Raw genomic sequence first — 21,898 nt, 5'->3', positions numbered from 1 at the left:
TTTCTTTCCTAATTTTCTTCCTCCTTCACTCACTGTAGGCCCCTTTGTGGATGAGCATGCACATGAATTTTATGCCACCCTGCAATGCCTCCATTCTGCTCTGTGTGTCGGTGCACGCACACTCAGATGCATTCTCTCTCGTTTCCCCTGTTACCCTCTCTTTTGAGCAGAGTAGTCACCACAGAGAGCTTTTGAGAGTAAGTACTTGGCATTACACTTCTGCTATGATTTCCCATAGTTGGTAGTTTATCTCTCGGAAGCGGCTGGTATATAAGATCTCTGTTCAAGAAATTCTCAAAGAATTACTCTCCTTAATAATGGCAGCTGTCTCCCACTGCTCACAATAAGAGTACATCAGAAAAGATAGCCTTTTGTAAAGCAGAGACTCATCTCAGTCACTGAAAATGGTAGGAAATAAGAATCTCTTTTTGAAAAGGCGATCTAAGGGCAGCTTGTGTTTGTGTATGTGGAAAGAACAGTTCATACTTAAAATCCTAGCCTTTTTCCTTTTCTTCCATTTTTCCTTTAGAGAAGTAAATCTTTAGGTATAGTCGAGGCACAGTACCATCTAAACACATCTTTAACTGTGTTTGAAGCAAATGGGAAGTGCGTAATGTTGGAGTTATTCTTATAAGATGTTTCGCTGTTGAAGTGATGCTCTGTGTAAGGTTCCCCAAGGTGGCTGTTTTGAGTCCAAGTTTATTAGATGCTGGCTTAGAACTCGTAGCATAGTTATTCTGCAGGAGTCAATATTTTCCATAGCTGAGATGGAGATCAAATACCTCCAATTAATGCAAAATTCAAATTAGTCTTGAACTATGGTACTACAACTGGCACCTGAATAATGAACTAGCCACAAGAGGAAGCAGGTTTGTCAACGTACCATCACACAAAGCTTTGAGTATTCATCTAATCTCTTCTGGGATCATATTCATCTATCTTGCTACTCTCTTGAAATACACTTCCAACATACTGAATGATACAAGGATATCTGATGCAGCAAGCTGTGGAAGCGTGAGATGCAGAGTCTTTTTAGTTGATGTATTTGAAGGCGGATAACCTTAAAAATCAATAAAACCTGCTGCGCCACTAAGAATCGTGATGGACTGTTCCTCGCTGATCCTCTTGCTTAGGCTTTGAATAACTGATGCTGTGCTGCTGCAGATTCTCAGTACAAGCCGATGGAATGGCTGGAGCGAGGCATCCAATAAATAGCAGAGCTACTCCTTTGGGCAAATATCTGTGTCTGCTCTTGGAATTTGTTATCTGAAGTACAGCTGTTGGTGGGGTTTTTCAGGGGTTGTTTGGGGTTTTTTTCTTTGCGATTTAGTTTTCAAACCAGAATACACAAGTGCTTGAAGAGAGAGGGTGTGCAATGGCAGGAAAGTAGTTCTCAAAGGCTCAAGGGGTATTTTCAAGTTGCTTGTAAATACGGCATTTCCTCTTGGTCAAAGCATCAGCTTGTAGTGCTCCAATTACAAAAGTGGAAACAGCTATTAGGAAGAAATTATTAAATAGAACATTTTAACTTTGTGGGGAGTTTGGTAAGGCTGTCGCCTAAAAGAGGTTACAAATGCAGAGTTCCATATTCTCTACCAAAGCAAAGCTCGCAAGTTGAAATAGATAGTTTTTGAAATAGCAGTAACACCTCAGAAAGTGTACCATTTGGAAGACAAAATGTTTGAATATCTAGAAGCCCAAATCATAAATAGGAGTTGATGGAGAGGAGGTGGCTGGGAGGTCTTGAAGAGAGATTTCATGAAGAGTCTGCATAAAACTCTGGATTTTCTAACAGTTCTTTTGAATAAACATAATAGAAAATTATCTAAAATGAATTGACAAAAACTGGAGGAACAAGAGGAGGAGGAGAATGAAGTATCAGATGTGATGCTCTACCTAGTAAAAGCAAGTATATTTTCTTTGCTGATTTGACCTTATGCAGATACTAGGAGAGCACAGATACATTCTCTCTCTCTCCTATTTTTGTAAGGAAGTAGCTTCTGCTACCCTGATCATATGCATAAAAAGGCAGCATGTTACTCTTAGGCAGACTGAATCTAGTGATAGGGATAGAGAGTTTCTTTGAAGAAAAGCTCTAGAAAAATCCAGTCACAGGAATAAACTCCCACTGAGAGTTCACTGAGATTTTGCTGCTCTTCTGCGTATCAGTAATAGAAGCAGACCATGGAAAGAATGGAAATGGATGTCATGCCCAAGGTGCATGCATTGGGGAAAGATCAGAGAAGTTTTTGCACGTCATTGATGCTGAAAACAGATCTCTGAATGATGCCTTTGTCCTTATGGACCACCTGTCTGGAGTTCTTCAGGGAATTGTATTTGAAGGTAGAAAAGCGACAGGAGGTGAGAGCAACAATTCTGGTCGCATGGGATGTCCCCTAACTCTCATGTTATAATATGTTACATGTAAGATTATAAAGGATATGGGAAAGTTATTGATTTTCATATTGTTAATTATTTATGAGGAGACCAACTTTCAAACTGATGATGATAGCTACTGCTGTAGGGATAGCTGCCTCTCTGATGTCCTTTGCAGCGTTCTTAGGTTGGGCACCTGGCCATTACCTTTCTCAATGCAGGAGCCCGTGCCCTCCCTGCAGATGGAATGGGGACTTGGCTCTGTTTGTCTACTGCATTTATCCACCGAGAGCTGGAGTTAGTTCAGCACCTGCAGATTTACAGTCTCTTGAAGATAAAAAAAGAGTTAACTCTTGGCCGGGCAGCTTTAAACAAATACTATCTGAGCTCTGCCAAGACTGCAATAACCTGATGCCGAGAGCTGTAGTCTGTTGTCATGCTACGCTGACCAGGTATTGCTTGTTGTCTGCAGCGCTGACTAGGTTTCCTGAAGTACATGAGTTCAGTTAATGGCATTTGGAAGGGTGCGACACCGGAGTGGTCTGTTTGTCTAATCGGCACTGGGAATTGGTAGCTGTGATTCAGCAGGGAGCTCCGGGCACTGGGTGGGAAACACAAAGTACGTTCCAGTTCAGTCTGCATACAGCATCAGTCACATTTCAGTGTTTATTAATGTTAATCTAGAAGTCTCTATGCTTTTAAACCATGACCCCTTTCATGGATATGTGATGTTGGATACCTTTCATCCTTTTTATTTTCTGCTTGAGAAATCAAGATCTTTCTCTCCAGCCATGAGAATTTTTTCTTTTAGGTACAATAAGTAAGCTTTGTCATAACACTGTCGCTGAAAGTAAAGTATTTTAGTAATTGCTGATAAATATATTTTCTTAGTATCTTTTTTTTTTTTTCCTCCTGGAACAGTATGGAGTGAATTTGGAGAGTTTAACTAAGTAGTAAATATAGAGCTGTTACCTGTGCCTTAGGTGGTCTTTTTGAGAGGACTTAGCTCGGAAACTTGCTTAACATTTTAGAAAACTAGATTTAAATGTGTGTCCTCTCTTCTTGCAAAAGGCTGGCAGACTCTTAATTGTTATGTTCTACATTATGAGTAGGTCACTCCATTATTTTTGCCTTCCAAAAAATGAAGGATGAAAAATTCAAGCACAGATGACAAAGGCTTTATTGTTGGGTTATTTTTCTTTCATATATGGCATATGATTAAATGTATGCTGTCAAAGAGAGACGTCTTTATAGGTTGATACTATTGATTAGTATTTGAGACCTGCCAGCAGCATTATTACTTTATGTATAAGAAAATCTAATGGAAAATTATTAAGTTGATGTTTTAGTTCCTATAGTGAGAACATTTCAGGTATTCATCTCACATCGTTGCAGAAATTGCTTGGCTCAAGTAGATACCACAAAATCATGTTTTAATGATTTTTTTCCTTTTTCCATCTTTTATTTTTTTTCACAGTCACATGACACAATCAGCCACATTTGAAGACCCTCGAATAGAGAGCTGCCAAATAACCCCTCCAGCCCCTCGGAAAGTGGAAATGAGGAGGGATCCTGTGCTAGGATTTGGGTTTGTGGCTGGTAGTGAAAAGCCAGTTGTTGTACGCTCAGTAACACCAGGTATGTTTTCCCCACCTGACCCCAGAAGCAAACTTGGACTTAATCTACTGAGATGAAATACAGTTACAAATTTGAGTACTGTTAAAATATTCAGGCAGACAAAGTAATCACAAATACGAGTTAGGATTTTAAGCCTTGTATTACCCAGGAGTTTCCCTCCTTGCACTCGTTTTTGAACGTTATGTAAATGTGTTAACAAAAGCCAGTTTTAGGTTTTTGCTCTGAGCCATTACTATTGTTTGCCTGAAAAAAGTTGACCCACTTCATTCAAGGAAAGGTCTTCTCCCAGTTATGTTTATATTGGTTTGATGTCACCTTCATTGCCATTGAATCAGTGTTTTCAAGGGGTATGTTGAGTTGCAAGATTAAAACTTACATATTTTCATTCTTTTTATCATCAGCTTCCCAAGGAGAGCTAGGTTTCTAACTATAATACTTGGTTCTAACTATATATTTGTTTCTGAAAAAGAGGATGTTATTGCTGCCATTTTTTTTAATAGATACTTCTGTATAACTATGTGGCAAAAAGCCAGGTCAAAACAGATTCCTGAATGTCTTACCTGGAGTGAAAACTAGTGAGGTTTGTGGTATTTTTAACTTATGGGGGACCAGACCTGGGACTAATCACTCTCCCAAATAGCAGGCTCCTGCTCTCTACGCTTAAAAGTTCAGTTGTTACATAAAATTGCCTTGGAGCCAAGGGCAGGGATTTGACTTTGCTCTTGTTCAATACGTTCTCCAGAACCCCCACAGAGAGCAGAGGAGAGGCAAAATCGACTTTGTGAAGTTCTGATGTCATTTACCCACGTGTGTGCATTGATTATATTTGTATTGCTTTCAGACGAAGCAAGCAGTGTAACTAATATTTGAGCTAGATCCAGACAGTTCTTTTCTTGCAAGTTAACATTATTAATGTAGTTTTATGTTAAAGCTCAGTTTGGAAAAGGTGTTTATTATATTCTGTTTCAAGTGAATAGGAGGAAAGGTGAGCTCAGGACAACATTTTCCTACATGGGTTTGTATCCACTTACGCTGGATATATAAGTGAAGTTTTCAAACCAAGCAGAGGAAAGGAGCAGCATTAGCTCAGTTGTTAAATGAATTGGTTTTGATACTGAAACATTTTCTTTTAAGACTTTATCTTCATATTGGTAATATTATTGGCTTTTTTATGTATCATCATTGCAGAGTTTAAAGACAGAAGACTAGAGAGGAGATATCTTTTCGCTAGCAGTTGCGATGTCACACCCTCCTCTGGGCATGTAATCATGCTGAGAAGCGAAGTAGTATGTGCATTTTATAAAGCATAAACTCAATACGCATTTCAGCAGTGTCAGAATCCAAAGCACATAGACATGTACATGTCTGTCTACTCAGACTAATGCTAAATATCTGTGTCTAACTGAAAGTGGCAGTGCTTTTGGATGTATGTAAACCTTGAGTTCACCAAGTGCTAGGAATCCAGAGCAAAAGACTCAAGAGTCTGGAGGTATAGAAACTTACTGACTTCAGATTGAAGGAAACGGGTTTGTTTTGCCCAGAACGGAAAAGTCAGAGGAGAGACCTGCGAATGACTTTCAAATATGTAAGTGATGTTTCATAGGAAAGAGGAATAAGATGTTCTCCAGTGTTACTTTGCCTAGGACAGGAAACAATGTGTTGCAACAAGGGAGATCTAGTGTAGACACTGGGGAAAACGACATCCTGATCTCAACAGTAGTTAAACAGGATCATTTATTCACGGGAAAAGGGAGTCAACCTCACGGTGGTCTTACAAGAATATCAGACAGACATTGATCAGGGATGAGTAAGGTATGGTTGATCACACCTTAAAGGGTGAATTAGGCCACCTCTTATGGGTCCTTTTGGCCCTCCAGAAAATCAAGCCCTTGCTTTTAAGTGGCTAGATGTGGGTTTGGAACTTGACAAACTTCAGTAGAAGCTTCTAAGCCACTAGCTTTCAAGATTTTCCTGGTGAGGAAGTACTGGCAATGTCAGAATTAGTGTTAAACATGCCATTAGTTGAAGAAAAAAACACTTACAGTACGTGAACAACAGAGTGTGTCTGTGCATTTACAATGGTCTGCTCACCTGTGGTTTTTTTTTTCATTTGTCTCCAGGCGGCCCCTCTGAAGGAAAGCTTATACCCGGGGATCAGATCATAATGATTAATGATGAGCCAGTCAGCACTGCTCCAAGGGAGAGAGTCATCGACCTTGTCAGGTACTTGATGTCCTGTCACTTAAACTATGAACCCAGTGGCTTATTGCCTGTGCAGTCATTTGATAATACAGCAAGTCCTGCCTTCTCATGGCTGAGAAAAGAGAAAATAGTGTTACTTTAGTCATAATGAAGGATGGTGAAGTATTTTAGTATTGAAATGAAATGTCCTCTTAAATGTCCTCTGGGTAGCTGAAAAAAATATAATAAGATATTGAAACAGCTCCAAAATACTTGGATATCAAAAGAGGAATAGTGTTCTCCTGGTGTTTATTTCTGGTATGGGTTTTTGAAAAGATAATTCCTGGAGCAAGGCAGCTCCAGTCGCTGTTTCTCTATTGCTTTTTTTTTACATGAAGAAAGTTGAGTCAGGTCTGTCTTAGGTGAAGAGGAAAGAAAATGCGGTGGGGTGATTTTTGAGAGTGGATGGGTGCATGTAAATGGGAATGTGTAGGGAAGCTCAAAGGGTGTTTGGGTGGATTGCAGGTAGATGAGTTTGTGTGAAAAGAGTGGGCAGGGCTGTGTAGATGGGAGGCAGAAAACAAGACAAAAAAGTGACTGTGGAGAGTGAAGGAAAGGAGAAATGTCGATATTGGTAATGGGATGTAGAAGGAAAGAAAGGACAGAGACTGACAAATGCTCAGGATGTAGAAAAAAATGTGATGTGCTTCATATACTAAGCTTATCATTTTGTGTAACAAGAAATATTAGCACATTGCATATAAAAATGACTGTAATTAAAAAATTAAACATAGAAATGATTATTTTAAATTTCAGTAGCCTGGTTGCTGGACACCAGTTTTGTTTCTGTATTTTCCTTCTCATTGGAGTAAACTCTGAATTGGTGGGTCTAGTTGATTCCTGGGAGATACTCAGGTTTTAACTGTGCAGATACCTCTGTTCTGGTAGCTGTCGCTGTTGTCGGTGTTACCCATGTCATTTTGAAAAGTCGCATTTGCTTCCAGAAGTTTGGGCAGGAGGTGCCGTGATAGTTGTACTCCTCTTGCAGATCACAATTTGAGCAAATGGGTGCTCATTTGCTGGGGATTCAGCTGTGAAGCTACGTTCCAAAGGCAAGAGGGAAATGGTATAAAGATGCCAGCAACACTGATGCCTTTATCTGTGTTTAGTGGGTTTGGACAAAGTACAGTACATTTTCATATTAAAAAAAAAAAAAAAAAAAAAAGGTGTTAACCTGCAAGTCAACTAACAGAAACACAGCATATTAAGGGGGGACTTCAACACTCTTGTTTTTTGTGACAGAGACCCCATGAACTGCAGAAACTGCCCTGTTCCTAATAAATTTCTGTCCTGTGCTCTGTATTGACAATCAGCATAAACCTCACAAATGGGTCTTAAACTCATTTTTGATGTCTTTGTTTCTTCATAAACTGGTCATATTGCAGTCTTCATTCTTTCCCTGATTCCTTGATATGTAAGTAATCAGAACTAGGATCTCTATCTCATTTCTCTGCTGCCAGCAATATGTAGTAATAACAACAAGCAAAATAGACTGATTAGGCCTGAGACAAACTGACTTTATTGTGTGGCTGATTCTGTCTGCCTTCAAATGAGAAACTGAATAAGAATGTCACCCTTCCCAATAATGTTGACTCCATAGGTAGTGTCTTAAATTAAGTGTTGTTGCATTCCAGGGGAAGCTTTTGGTGAACACTTTTCTTACACTGTAATTCCACCTCTGTTCTCAAAATCTATCTGCCGTTGGGATTTTGACAGAGACTCATTCTTTGGTGAGACTCAGAGTGAAATGTATTGGGGTTGTATATTACAGTATTTGAAATGAAGAGCTTTCTCTTCATGCCAGTGGGAACACCTGGAATGATTAGACACTGTCACCGTACCGTCCTTACACCACAGCAGAAGCAATTCTTTACACCAATGAAATAATGAATCCCTTCTGTATAATAGAAGGTTTTCATATGGGTTAGAAACATCTGCAACTTTGAAATCACTGGGCAGATGTTTCAGTTCTTAACCAGTGGCCTTTCAAAGATGATAGAGAGCTGCTTTTACAAGACATGAGCCAACTCCCTCGGCAGCCTTAGATGCATCCCACCTAGGGCCGTGGACTTGTGAGTGTCCCTCTTGCCTAACCAATCCCTAATTCAGTCTTTGTCTACCTCTGCTCCCTAAATTCTGCCACTAAGCTCAGGGACCAGGGGGGCAGACCTTGCCATTAAAGACCAAAGGCAAGAAGCATCGAGTACCTCAGCCTTTTCAGTGTCCTTCGTTAGGTTGCCGACCCCATTTAGCAGCAAGTTCATATTTCCCTTGGCTTTCGCTGCTGATGCAGCGGTAGAGACCCTTCTTGTCACCCTTCACATTCTGTAGAAGTTTAAGTGCCGGCTGAGCTTTGCAAACTCCATCTCTGCCTGGCCAGGTCGGGCTTCTCTGTTTCTCCTGGGTCACCTCTCCCCATTTCTGTCTCTGGTTAGCTTCCATTTTGTGCTGGGTCTCGGTCAGGTGTTCCCTGTGGAGCCACACCGGTGTCCTGCTGTGCCTGCCCGCTTCCTTGCGGATTGACGTAGACCGTTCCGGCACTTGGAGGAGGTTCTCCTCGAAGATCGCCTGGCTCGACTGGGCTCTGGCCTTTCCGAGCTGCATCCCACGGGACCCTGGCCACCAGTGCCCCGGACAAGCTGAAGTCTGCTCTTTAGCTTAGACTCCTCTTCCTCCTTTCCCTCAGGATCTCACACTGTACCACCTCGCGGTCACTGCAGCACATCGATGAAAAATCGATACTCCAACACTGTATTTTTTCTGTGATTGCATGGTCTCTTGCTGATTAGGTATAGCAAGGTATATGTTATATTCATTTATGTTCTGTGGCTATTTTTATGCAGCTTTCCCTCAAAGCTTTTTGTAAAGTCAAGAAATGATTTGAGTTTATAATTGTAGAGTGTGGAAAAAATTAATCTACTTTCAAAATACAGATGTAAAGATCATAGTATGCCAAACAGAAGAAACCCAAACCGCATGAGAAAACAAAGGCAGATTTCATAACCAGATGAGCATCATGCTTTAACAAGCTTAGCAAGACTCAAAGCTTCCAAGCAAAAGTATAAACAAATGTTAGATGTTAAGTCAACCTTGAATGTTAAACATTCTTTTTAGTGTAATGCAGTATTTAATTGTTTTCCAAGAAAACATTATCAGGACATTTACTTATGAAGAGAGTTACGCTATTGAAGGAAAAGAAAATGGAAAAGAGAACTTCTGCTGTGGCCTATCTTAAATCCAAAAAATAAAAAAAGATTCAGAATGCCCACCAAGAAGGGTATCTGAAAAATGTCAGTTAAATCTTCTTTCGTTAGGAAAAAGCATATTCCTAAGCAATAAATTTGCTGTATTTGTAAATTCTTCACAAAATAAGTCAGAGCAATTTTTTTCAGATCATTTGTTTTTCTTCAGCCCTTTTCATATCAGCTCCAAATTCATTGTGTACTTTTTACTGCTACGGGGTTAGAAATAGTTAGACTGGTCTTTCAAGAAAGTCCCTTTTGTGTAACGGTTTTACTACAGGAAAATGCAAGAAGATAAAGGGAGCACATAATACAGAAATTTTCACATTGCCTCTTTATTGCATTTTAATGTTTTAATTATGTGTGTGCTTTCTAAACATTCATTACTGAAAATAAGCTTCCTTAAGTAGAAAACTGTATTAAAGCCACCTCTGCTGACTCCAGGGGGTACTGAGCAGGAACCTGGTGAAAGATTTTGGTTTGTTTTTTTAAGAATTGAGGGATACTGTTGCATCCTAGGAGGTCTCAGGTCTGGAGATTATCGGGGATATTCATTATAAATATCCCCTGTAGGTCATTCTCATCCATCTAATTCTTTTGGCTCTGCTTTACTGGCAACATTTAATTAGTGTTCAAGTTGTCCTTTGAAAGCCAAGGTTGCAAAAATACGAATACAGTATGGTTTGCAGACAAAATACATAAGGACTCATTATTTCTGGGTAATGTTCAATGGCTTTTGCACCATATTATGTTCTCCTGAGCTATTTTCAAGCACAAACCCAGAAGTCATGTTTAAGTTTTCCCTTACAAAGAGAGGTCACCTTTATGAGTGTCACTTATGGCTGCAGTCTAGATGTGTTCCATTCAAGACAGGAAGTTATTGAAGTTGGAAAAAGAGGAAGAAACAAGCCTCGTTTTCTAAATGTATGGTTTCAGTCCAGGCAAGGACCAAGCGAACAGAACACTAAAGAAAGAAGATGTATTTGAAGTCCAGTCTGTTCAAAATTGTAGCAGGAGCTACTTGCCTTGGTTTTCTTTTACTGCTGATACAGATCCTTTGACTTAAAGCTTTTCACACGTATTTAATAATAAGTACTTTGAGATAACATTAAAGTCATTGCACAACGTAGCAATTTTTTGCATATTTGAAGGTGAGCAACAATGCAAAACTAATGTATTAAAAGGTGTATTAATGTACTGTATCAATTAATTGGTTGTTCAGAGGTGCATGTATTTCATTATCCTTGGTTAATGTTGCATTTGTATCTTTTTAAGAATCAGTTTAACCAACCAAGCCTTCTTTTAAAACACTTAAAGAAATATATCTAACAAATAATTTGCCTTATAATATGTTTATAGGTAATGTCTGTAACATGAATGACATGATTATCTTAGATTGTACTGGGAATGCATTAGTCTACAAGGATCCCAACATATGTAAAATGTCTTTTTATTTAGCAAGATATTTTACTGAAATTTTAAGTGACACACAGATGTGCTGCTTACCCCATAAAGCAAACTCTGAGTAGGGCATGGTACTGGTATTTTGTTCATACTTCAATTCAAATAGTTGTCCAGGCAGTCAGTGAGGGGAGATGGGCACCTGTGGAATTCCACTAAAAGACTTTAATTGCAAAGCGAGAACTGAAAAAGGTGAAATTCATTAAGGGCTTTTCTTGTTGGGTCTATTTTCTATTTAAGAGAAATTACTTAAAAACCTTTCTGAAATAACTCTTGCTTTGGCAAGTTAATGTCATGGCAAGTTTTCATCAAGAGGATCTGGAGGATTCTTTCAATTCTGCAACAGAATTTCTGTTTTCATTTTGTATTACCATAAGGCTGGAGAGAAGGAACCCTCCAGGATTTCAGGCTGCGTGTTGCATTCTAAGTGCTAACATGAATTTAATCAATACTGACCCTTCTCACCATCGTCATGGAGTGGATGAGGATTCTGTCACTGCCGTTTGACTCCGTGTGTGTCAGGGGACCAATTTGCCTTCTCTGCATCATCATAGCTAAACGCAAGTGCAAAAGGGAGCTCAGTGGCAGTGCCTGTCATCAATCGTCTTCTCACAGCAGCTGAAAATACCACTTCTCAAATGTAATTTCTGTCTCTACGCTTAGACTGTTTCATATATTGGATCAAGCAATTTTGGTGGACTTTAATATTAAAGACATTCTTTCTTCATCAACATCACAGGGAAAAAAATCAAGCATATTAAGCTATTAGCTGTGATACTGCTTAGCAACCGAGACTCTTCAAACCTGCTTTTCCTGAAAAACCAGTCATGCAGACCTTTTAATCTGAAGGTACTCCATTATACTCCCAGTTCGGTATATAAATCCAGAGGCTATAGCATTTTGTTTCAAGCCTTGATCTATGACTTGCTAGCATTTTGGTTTTTAGACACATAATGCTGAACAGAGGGGCAAAATGTTGGACCAAATTATCTGTAGGAGTTTTACAAGTGATATCAATGGAGATAAGCTTTCCCCCAGGGCATTTAATTAGCTACCTCTAATCAGCTGGCCCAAGCATAGAGCTGGGAGTCAGGATATGAGAACTCAGTTCCTGTCTGACTTGAGGGGTGTTGTTCGATGTTTATCTTCTACCTTTTGAGGTGTTTCTGCAACCTAATACAGAGATAACTTAAGTACTTTAAATCAGCTGCTGCAATCTAACTGTGAGAGCACAGATTTAGTATTGTCTACTTTACCTTTTTTCTTGGCTGCCGCGGCGATGAGATGCTTCTGGTACTTGAGCTAATATATTGAGAGGTAATTCAGATCTCTTTAGATTTTAGTTATTAACCTGTAATAGCGTTTCAGAAATGCTTGTCCACCTTTTCAAAGGCCTGTAAGAGTTAAGCTGAGTTGAAAGCTGTATGGAGATGTTACTTATTGTTAAAATCAGTACCAACTATGGAAATGGTTCTCTTTTAAATCCATTGTATCTGTGGAAGCATACAGTCTCGTATCCTTGCTCTGTTCTTAGCAGAAAGTTGGCTGACATGGTTTAGACAGGTTTGGGCTCAATAATTCAAATGTTTGGAATGCTGAGAACTTAATTTCTTTTCATGTGCACCATGGTGGATGCCCCCTGGAGTTAGCAAGGCAAGGGTGTTTTTGAAATTCCAAGGCTTGATGCGTCATCCAGTTGCAGTGTTGTGTCATCATCCTATTCTGTTATCCTCTAGAAAGAGGAGTCGGCCGTGATGAATTTCAGGTCAGCTGTTCCGTAACAAGGTGCTTTATGGTAACTGAATGCAAGGGTATGGACCGAGATGTGGAACAGCTGTGCCCAAAACATAAGCAACTGTACAAAATGCCTTCCTCAGATGTGAACCAGCAAGCGTCGCTCTCATCAGGTTGTTCTGACAAGCAGGCTTACCTCTTCTCATACAACTAAAGAAAAGCATTGGCTTGTCTGCATGGAGGATTTACTTTGAAGCGAGATGCACTGATGTGAATGTTTCAAAGTAATTGTTTCCATGTAAAGGCATACAAATGAACACCCAGCTTTGAGTTTATGAATTAACCCTTCCACGTGATGGTTTTCCTCTATATTGTACGCTCTGCGAAAGATGTTTATTCTTCTTTGCGCTGTTGCTGCAAGCCCCGTGCATCAAAGGATTACTTCCTGTTGGAATATGTAGCAGGAGGTACCTAAAAATCTCATGTCCTGTGTTTGGGGAGCGTTACAGAGGTAACTACAGAAATCTCATAGTTTCCCTTTCCCAGCCCCATTGTCTGTCTCTTTTGGGATGACATTTCCAAAGCATAAAAGGTTATGTTGGGCAAGCCAGCCCTCCACGTCGTGCTGTTGGTACTTGAATATTTTGCAGCTTGTGTGGATGCCTTGAGGACATTACTACAGGACAGCTACACTTACACAAGACAAGCACTGTGATATGGAGCAGTTTAATCAGCAGAAAATAGAGGAAGACAAGACAGAGACAGCTTCAGGAGCTTGCTTCGGAAGCGCTAGTCTGCGCAGAACAGATTCTGGGCTTGCAGAAGCAGTATGGGCTGACAGGAGAGGATTGTGCTGTGCCTCTGGGGCTGCCAGCAAGGAGTGACTGTGAAGTATGAAGATGACGGAGATGCTTTCACCACTGCATGCACAGAACTCACAGAGCAACTCTGCCCTTCCACAAGTGTGTGGCTGCCCTCACTGGGAAGTTTACAGCTCCCTCACCCCGCCAGTCAGTTGCTGACTGATTCAGCGCATACACGTCAGCTAATGAAGCTATTGTAATGGAAAAGATAGCCATTTTTGAGAAGATCTGATAGTTGTGTGGTAGAAGGGCTGTGATGCTTTGTGAAGGCTTGTGGTACACACAACGTGGATCCTGAGACAGTGCTGGACATTTGGATCATAGAAATTAACTGGTTTTTATCTGCTGCCTAAATAGCTTCAGGATGACAGAGAAATACTTTAAAAGACTGAAAGGTAGATGACAGTATCAAGCAAAAGGCTTGTAGTTACTATGAATTATACCCAAATTCCATATTTTGATAGAAAGACAGCAAAGGTGATGTAAAGAGCTAGGAGGCAAACACGGTATTTTTATGGTTTTGTAAGTTGACCCTTGGAGGGTTGTGTCTGCTACAGGCGCCTTGTATCAAGGAAAGGCAGAAAGATTTTAATCTCCTGTTTTTAAGTAATGCTGTTCTGGGGGTGGCAGTTTTATATGCACCAGTGCTCATATGAAATGTAAAAAGTAATTTAAACTGTTGAGAGAGAAGGGTGAAGAGACTGTGACCAATTTGCAATGTCTTGTATAGTTTCATGAATTTGAAATACCTTTAGTCTTTAGCTGTTAGTTCTGTAGAAGCTCCTGGCAGTGTCTGTATTTGAAGGGTTTTGTGCATTTTACAAAAACTCATCTGTTTGTCAAATTGGAGAAGATAAAACTAGCATAACTGTTAGTGTGGCGGCTATGTATGTGGTTTTTTATAGCCCAGTGAGAAGGGGAGGGGGGAGGCAAGCAAAAATGAATAGCTTTTAAAAAATCTTGTACCATGTAATTGGAAAATATGGATAAATTGAGGTCTTAAGCCCTTCTCCTTGGGGCTGCTTAGATACTGTGAGCAACTGGCATGTTGAGTGGTGGTGTAATCCCATCTTTGCAGTTAAGGGAGCGCTTTTTTTCCCTGTCAAGGTGGAAGCAGCACTCCCAGGGGTGGGAAGGAGATAAGGAGAGTGACTGGGAAATGCGTAAAACCCTACTCAGAGCAAAGTGTCACGGAGCGGTCTTGGTAGCTCACGGTCCAATGGTATAATGGTGTAATTTTAATGAATTGTGTAATGGAAAGCTGACTCAGGAGTTCCTGAAGATGGCAAGACCTTTCTTTGGCTCTTTGGCATGCTGATGCTGTGTCTTTCTCGTTTCCTGACTCTCAGAGTTAGTTTTTACTATCATAATCCTATTTACTTCCCAGACTACATTTAATCTATTAAGTAAAATAAGATGAAGAATGGTCCCTCCTGAAGCTGTGTGCACCCATAAGGTGGCTGTCCCTCATGACATTAGGGTCCAGTTACAATGGCTATCTCTACGCTTCCATTTCATATCCCTGCTCTGACAGCAATGTTGCCCTTCAGTCAGCCAAAGGCACGTGGGAGAGACAGTGCTTGACACCAGTAACGTGTAGTTTGTCTGTGGAGCTGGAAAATCACAAAAATAGTAGAGATGAGAAGTACCTGGCTGAATACTAGTCTGATAAAACTCCCTCAGTCCAAACTTCTTTTTGATTCAGAGATGTATAGACTTAAGTGTGTTGTAAGAAAATTGGATCTGGCTTTCAGTGCAGTTCACTTTAAATTTTTATGACTCTTTTTGTGTTGGCAAGGCCTAAATTTTTTTTTTTGAAGCTTTTTAAAAAATACTGAGAAATAACATCAAAAGGCTTAAGACTGTCATTAGCAAGTCCTTTCTCTTTCCTGCTTCCCTCCAAGAAGAATAATTTTGTGACTCAGTCTCTCTTAGCAGTTGATAGTATAATGTAATTGGAATAGAAATGTTGTAGGGACTTCTGCGTTGGTCGATGGACTAGAAAACTTAGAACACAGAATTAGATCTTATTTTTAATTTAGCAATAGTACAGCCAATAAGGACTCCCAAAATTGCCAAGAGATTGAGTATCTACATCTAACTTTACCTGATATGCCCAATCAGAAGGTTAGTTAGAAGGGAAGGAGAACGGTTTTACATATTCTGACTCATTAGTCCCCTAAGTGAGATTCTTCAGTTAAATATTACCACTGATTGGGATCACTCTGGGTCATAGTGGAAGGTCAAAGGACAAAACCAGCTTCTCATTAAGCAAAGGATCCGAGACAAAAACTAGTACAAAATAAAAATATCTAAAAATAAATTCACCTGTAAAAAATATTGAATGCGTCAAAAGGCAGCTTAATGCAGTAGAATTCTGTGGGATTTATTATTCAACTCTTTCTGGTTTGATTTCTGATGTGACAATTGATCATCTGTAGTTTATTACAAGCAACACATGAAAAATAGTGTAAGAGAAGCATTTTAGCTTCTGCTTTAGATTTTTTTTAGGCTTTTTTCCCAAGGATACCATTCTCTGCCTGTCTTTTTGCTTTACTTGAAACATCCAAGTCTTCACAGACCTCCTGGAAGTAGCAACAGTAATAGGGGAAAGATGAATCACGTGTATTTCACAGCAGGTGACTTCCAAAGGATGTTTTACTTAGTCTTAGTCTTACTTTGTCATTGTCTGAGAAACTGTCGTGGTTTAGACCCAGTTGGTAACAAAGCACCACACAGCTGCTCGCTCACTCCTCCCCTCTGGCCGTGGTGGGATGAGGAGAAAATATAAAGAAACACTCATTGGGCAAGACAAGGATGGGGAGGGATCACTCATCACTTATGGTCACGGGCAAAAGACAGGCTCAACTTGGGGAAGAAACAAAATCCATTTAACTTGCTACCAATCAAATCAAAACGAGGACACTGGGAAGTCAAACCCGACCTGAGAACGCCTTCCCCCCATCCCTCCCTCCTTCCCCCCCAGCCCCACTCCCGGTTCTCTCTCCCTCCTCCCCCCGGCGGCGCAGGGGAACAGGGGATGGGGTCAGTCCGCCATACCTGGTCTCTGCCGCTCCTTCCTCCTCAGGGGGAGGAGGACTCCTCCGCACTCGCTCCTGCTCCGCCGTGGGGTGTCTCCCGCGGGAGACGGTCCTCCACCAACTTCTCCAAGGTGGGTCCTTCCCTGGGCTGCAGTTCCTCACAAACTTCCCTGCCGTGGGTCCTTCCCGCAGGCTGCAGTCCTTCAGTCCCAGCCTGCTCCACGGAGCCCCGGCCATCTTGGGGGGCCTCCGCTCCCCTCCATGACTGGGGGGGACAGCCTGCTGCCTCACCGCGGGCTGCGGGGGCATCCCCTCCTGCCTTCCTCCCTGACCTCGGTACCCACAGAGGGGTTCCTCTCCCACCCCAGTCCCCCACTCCCTGCAGGTTTCCCCTCTTAAATCTGCTCTCCCACAGGTGTTTCCACTGTCACTGACGGGCTCGGCCTGGGCCAGAGGCGGGTCCGGCTCCGAGCCGGGGGAGCTTCCAGCAGCTTCCAGCAGGAGCCGGCCCTGCGGACCCTCACCTGCTGCCAAAAGCCCGCCACACAAAGCCATAACAGAAACCAAGAGAAACTCATTCTGAGAAACCAAGAAGTGAGAAATATCAAAATAGAGACTGTAAATACGAAAACAGAGACTGTAGAGCTAGGTTGCCGTCAACCTCCGCTACCCCAAAGGCATATTTCTTTCATAGTAGGTGCTGAAATGTTAATTGTTCTGTTAGCTCTTATTCCTCTTCATGCAGACTAAAGCTTAATGTATTTTACTTACTGCACAAGGGGAAATCCCTGCAGTCGGCTGTCTATATTGTTAAATAAAGTAATTCAGCTTGGTTGGAGGTTTAGTTAAAACCAAATTTGTTCAGCTTATGAATCAAACAAGACTCCAGGAGAGACAAAGGTCTTGTCATCTTATATCGTAGAACTTACCCATTTTATGATGATCACTTCAGCTTTTCAGCAGGTCTGTTACTCAGAAAGCAATACGCAAAAAGGCAGTTGTTCTTCTAGAGAACAAAATTCGTTGCTATAGCAGTTTAAAATCCTCGAGGTCATCTGTATTTCATAAAAACTGTAGGAGTCATGAGGTTTAATCGTTGCACTGAAATCTTTGTTCCATACATTGTCTTTCTGCTCAATATTCTTTTCTATGCATCACTCCAGTGTGCCTGAGACTTAAAAGGAAAATATCATCTGCCTAAGAGTTTATCAAGAATAATAGCAACAACTCTCAATTTTGGAAGACAGCAAAAAATTAAAACTAGTCATTAATTGAGTTTGCAGTCCAGTTTCTTTTTAATTCTTTATCTTGTGTCATTCTCCTTACAGCTCAATTATACATGGAAATTATACTTTTGTGACCAGAAATACCCTTTTGTTCTGCATTTTATCTGAAATTCTGTTTGTGTTCAAAGCCTTTAATTAAATATTAGAACAAATGCGTTAGTAAAGATACCACTTTTTTCTCCTTAAAAAGTATTGAAACAATTTCTTAGTGTTCTACACCAATTATAGTTATGTTACAGTGTCCAGCAGGCTTGTTGAGTTCATTAATAATTCATACAAACTGCCGTGGGTTTAAGGAAGGAACTTTACCACATATTGACATATGGGAGTGAAAGAAAACTAAACACACTCTCTTGCAACCATTTTTTTGTTGGAGAAAGAGGAGGTTGTATTATTTATGCTCTGAGGTACATAGACTGAGGATACAGTTTGCTAATGTAAGTCTTAGGGCTGTTTATTGGACAAATAACATATCATAAGCATGCAGTATGTCGTCTGCATTTATATGTATGCATTTGCATGTGTTTGTATGTATGTGCAGGGAGAGAGGAATATGATTCATAAAGCTTTATTATCATGGATTTGGGATGTGTGCGTTACTTAGAAACGAGAACCTGAGGTTCTGCAGCTTATTTAAACCAAAACCTTATCATGACATTATCTATAGTTTGTACAGCCGATCTGTTACAAGGAGAGTTGTGTTAGAGAATTTTAAAATATTTATTTGAAATATTTCCTGTATCTCTACCTAAAAGTGATAAATAGAAAGCGCCAATTCTGACATGTCATTGTGATTCTCTCCAGTATTAGAAACTCATGTCTCATTTCTATTTTACTAGGAAAATACATATTAAAATAGAGAATGATGTGAACATAGTGGGGGGTTTATAACCCATATCATTTTAGGAGTATTACCGGTTTTATGGGGGTTTTTTTAGAATATTACTGTTCATAGCATATACAGGTTAGCTATGGATATAAGCATATATGCTGCATACATTTTTCTAAAGATACCTAATACAGTTAATTTAATCCCTTTGGGGATCGCCTCACACACAGGGGAGGCTGTGGGTGTCATGAAGCTTTTGTAAGTCAGGCAGCAACAGCCAGAGCTACAGCTCCTGAGAGACGTTAAGGAGTTCAGGAGGGCAGAGCTGGAAGTCAGCATGATCCAAGGCAAAGCTGGTACTTCAGGTTGACAAATGAAGCATGTCAGTATTTTATAACAGAATCATGGAATCATAGAATAATTTGGGTTGGAAGGGACCTTTAAAGGTCATCTGGTCCAAGCCCCCTGCAATGAGCAGGGACATCTTCAACTAGGTCAGGTTGCTCAGAGCCCCGTCCAACCTGACCCTGAATGTTTCCAAGGATGGGGCATCTGCCACCTCTCTGGGCAACCTGGGCCAGGGTTTCTCCACCCTCATTGTGAAAAATGTCTTCCTTATATCTAAGATGTCTTCATTATATCTGGTCTAAATCTACCCTCTTTGAGTTTAAAACCATTATCCCTTGTCCTGTCGTAATAGGCCCTGCTAAAAAGTTCGTCCCCATCTTTCTTATAAGCCCCCTTTAGGTACTGGAAGGCTGCAGTAAGGTCTCCCCGGAGCCTTCTCTTCTCCGGTCTGAACAACCCCAACTCTCTCAGCCTTTCCCCATAGCAGAGGTGTTCCAGCCCTCTGATCATTTTTGTGTCCCTCCTCTGGACCGCTCCAACAGGTCCATGTCTTTCCTGTGCTGAGGACCCCAGAGCTGGACGCAGAACTGCAGGTGGGGTCTCACCAGAGCGGAGCAGAGGGGCAGAACCACCTCCCTTGACCTGCTGGCCACGCTTCTTTTGATACAGCCCAGGGTATGATTGGCTTTCTGGGCTGCAAGTGCACATTGCCAGCTCATGTCCAGCTTTTTATCCACCAGTACCCCCAAGTTCTTCTCCACAGGGCTGCTCTCGCTCCCTTCATCCCCCAGCCTGTATTGATACAGGGGGTTGCCCCAACCCAGGTGCAGGACCTTGCACTTGGCCACGTTGAATGTCATGAGGTTCACATGGGCCCACTTCTCAAGCTTGTCCAGGTCCCTCTGGGTGACAGCCTGTCCCTCAGGTGTGTCAACCGCACCACTCAGCTTGGTGTCATCTGCAAACTTGCTGAGGGTGCACTCGATCCCACTGTCTGTGTCAGTGATGAAGATATTAAACAGTACTGGTCCCAATACGGACCCCCGACGGATACCACTTGTCACTGATCTCTGTCTGGACATTGAGCCTTTGACCACTACCCTCGGGATGCGACCATCTGACCAATTCCTCATCCACTGAACAGTTCAGCAGGATGTGGTGGGGTACCATGTCAAAGGCCTTACAGAAGTCCAGATAGATGACATCCATAGCTCCTCCCTTGTCCACTGATGTAGTCACTCCATCATAGAAGGCCACTAGGTTGTTCAGTCAGGACTTGCCCTTGGTGAAGCCATGCTGGCTGTCTCGAATCATCTCCCTGTCCTCCATGTGCTTTAGATTGCTCCAGATGGAGCAAAAATACTGCTGAGGATGCTGAGCCACCCTCACTATCCTGAAGCAAAACGTCTCAGCTTTTTCTGTCCTTACAGTGCTGTCCACTGGGGTCTGGCAGACTCTTGTACTTCCAGGAGTTTACTAGGGAAGAATTTTGGAGCCTGCATCATCAGAAAAGTTCTGTTGGTGGGTTACGAAGCTCAGGTGTCCACCCACTGGGGCTGAGGACCAAATACCATGTCTGCCTTCTGGTAGGGGCCATGTACTTACTCATCCTCATCTCGCTCCAGCCCATGACACTGCGCACTGAAAGAGCAGCGGTTGACTCCTGAGCAGGCAGAAACATGCCTCAGCCAAGAGCGTGGTGGAGCCCAGGACCTGTAAAATCACACTTTCCAGCCCTTGAGCTGAGAGGCCACATGGGCAGGGTGCAAAGGGACTTTTGGGAAGTGGAACTGTAAGATCAAGGAAGAGACTGACGGTAGGAAAGAGGAGGTGATTGAGGAGATTGTGGGTGAAGATTACATGTAGGGCATCGAGGTTAACATACATGGTGCCTGCCTCTCAGAGGTAGTCCTGCTCTCTGTTGTGTGTTTTGACTAGGGGATGGCAGTCCTTCACGGTCCACTCTTTTTGGGCTGACTTCTTTGCAAGCTGTTGATGATGTAGAGCATTTGGTAGAGCAGCCTCAAAGAAATCCTGTGGTGCCTACAGTCTTGTAGTTAACTGTCTTTGCAGCGTGGCGTTGCAGTAACCTCACGCTGGGTCTTCCCATCTCTAGCTGACAACCCTACTGTCATGTGGCAACAGCTGGCCAAATTCCAGAAATTCAGACATTTAGGGAAAGGAGCTTTGGAAGTCACGCGTTGGCATTGCAAGGCAGGTGCCAGTTCCCAGCAATGTTGAATAAGGCGTCTGGTAGTAAAAGCTTTGCTTCAGAAGAAGCCTGGCCAAGGTGAAGCACAGGGTGGATGCGCCTGTTGCTCGGAGCAAGTGAAATAAAGCTGTTACCATGAGCACTCCTGTCTTGATCCCCTTGACTCACAGAACTGAAGCTTAGCCTAGGGTGAAACTACCTGAGGCTGTTAAGAGGCAGCATTTTGTGCCTCAGCTTGCCATTGCATTAAATAATTAATTGAATCTGACCTTTCAGAGCAGTACATTGTAGCTAGAAGAATGAATATAAAAAGGATATAAAAATGAAAAGAATCTCAAGTGGGAGTAGGAAGGCAATATAAATTTTATATATAACCGTAGAAGGTCTGCAGCGCTGTCTGTTCCTGAAAGTGTGCCGGTAATTGGACGTGGTTCGGGAAGAGCAGCAAAAATGAGCCAGAAGTTGTCTCTTTTATGAGAGACATAAGAAGCTCAGCCTGGTTAAGTTATCGCAGGAGAGATCAAGATAACTGTATTTGAATGCGGACACCTGAACAAGGAAGAACTTGGATAGCAGGCACCTCTTCAGCTTAGTAGGAAAGTACAGTCCAGTCCTATGAAACTGCAG

At 41.7% G+C, this 21,898-nt stretch overlaps 1 protein-coding gene across 7 annotated transcripts in view; it reads left to right on the top strand.

The window, feature by feature from the left end:
• Positions 1-21,898, top strand: part of FRMPD4 (FERM and PDZ domain containing 4) — a 411,698-nt gene that overhangs the window by 338,112 nt on the left and 51,688 nt on the right. For 4 of the 7 annotated variants that reach the window (XM_052773997.1, XM_052773998.1, XM_052774000.1 and 1 more), the window contains exons 3-4: positions 3,854-4,014; positions 6,135-6,237. In XM_052773997.1, coding sequence (XP_052629957.1) covers positions 3,854-4,014; positions 6,135-6,237 — 264 coding nt within the window. The remainder of the gene's footprint in view (positions 1-3,853; positions 4,015-6,134; positions 6,238-21,898) is intronic. The other 3 variants (XM_052774003.1, XM_052774002.1, XM_052774001.1) reach the window with 1 other exon arrangement.

The sequence above is a fragment of the Harpia harpyja genome, chromosome 22, assembly GCF_026419915.1.
Source record: "Harpia harpyja isolate bHarHar1 chromosome 22, bHarHar1 primary haplotype, whole genome shotgun sequence".
NCBI lineage: Eukaryota > Metazoa > Chordata > Aves > Accipitriformes > Accipitridae > Harpia > Harpia harpyja.
Note: the sequence above shows the minus strand (reverse complement) of the source record. Positions and strands in the feature narration are given on the sequence as shown.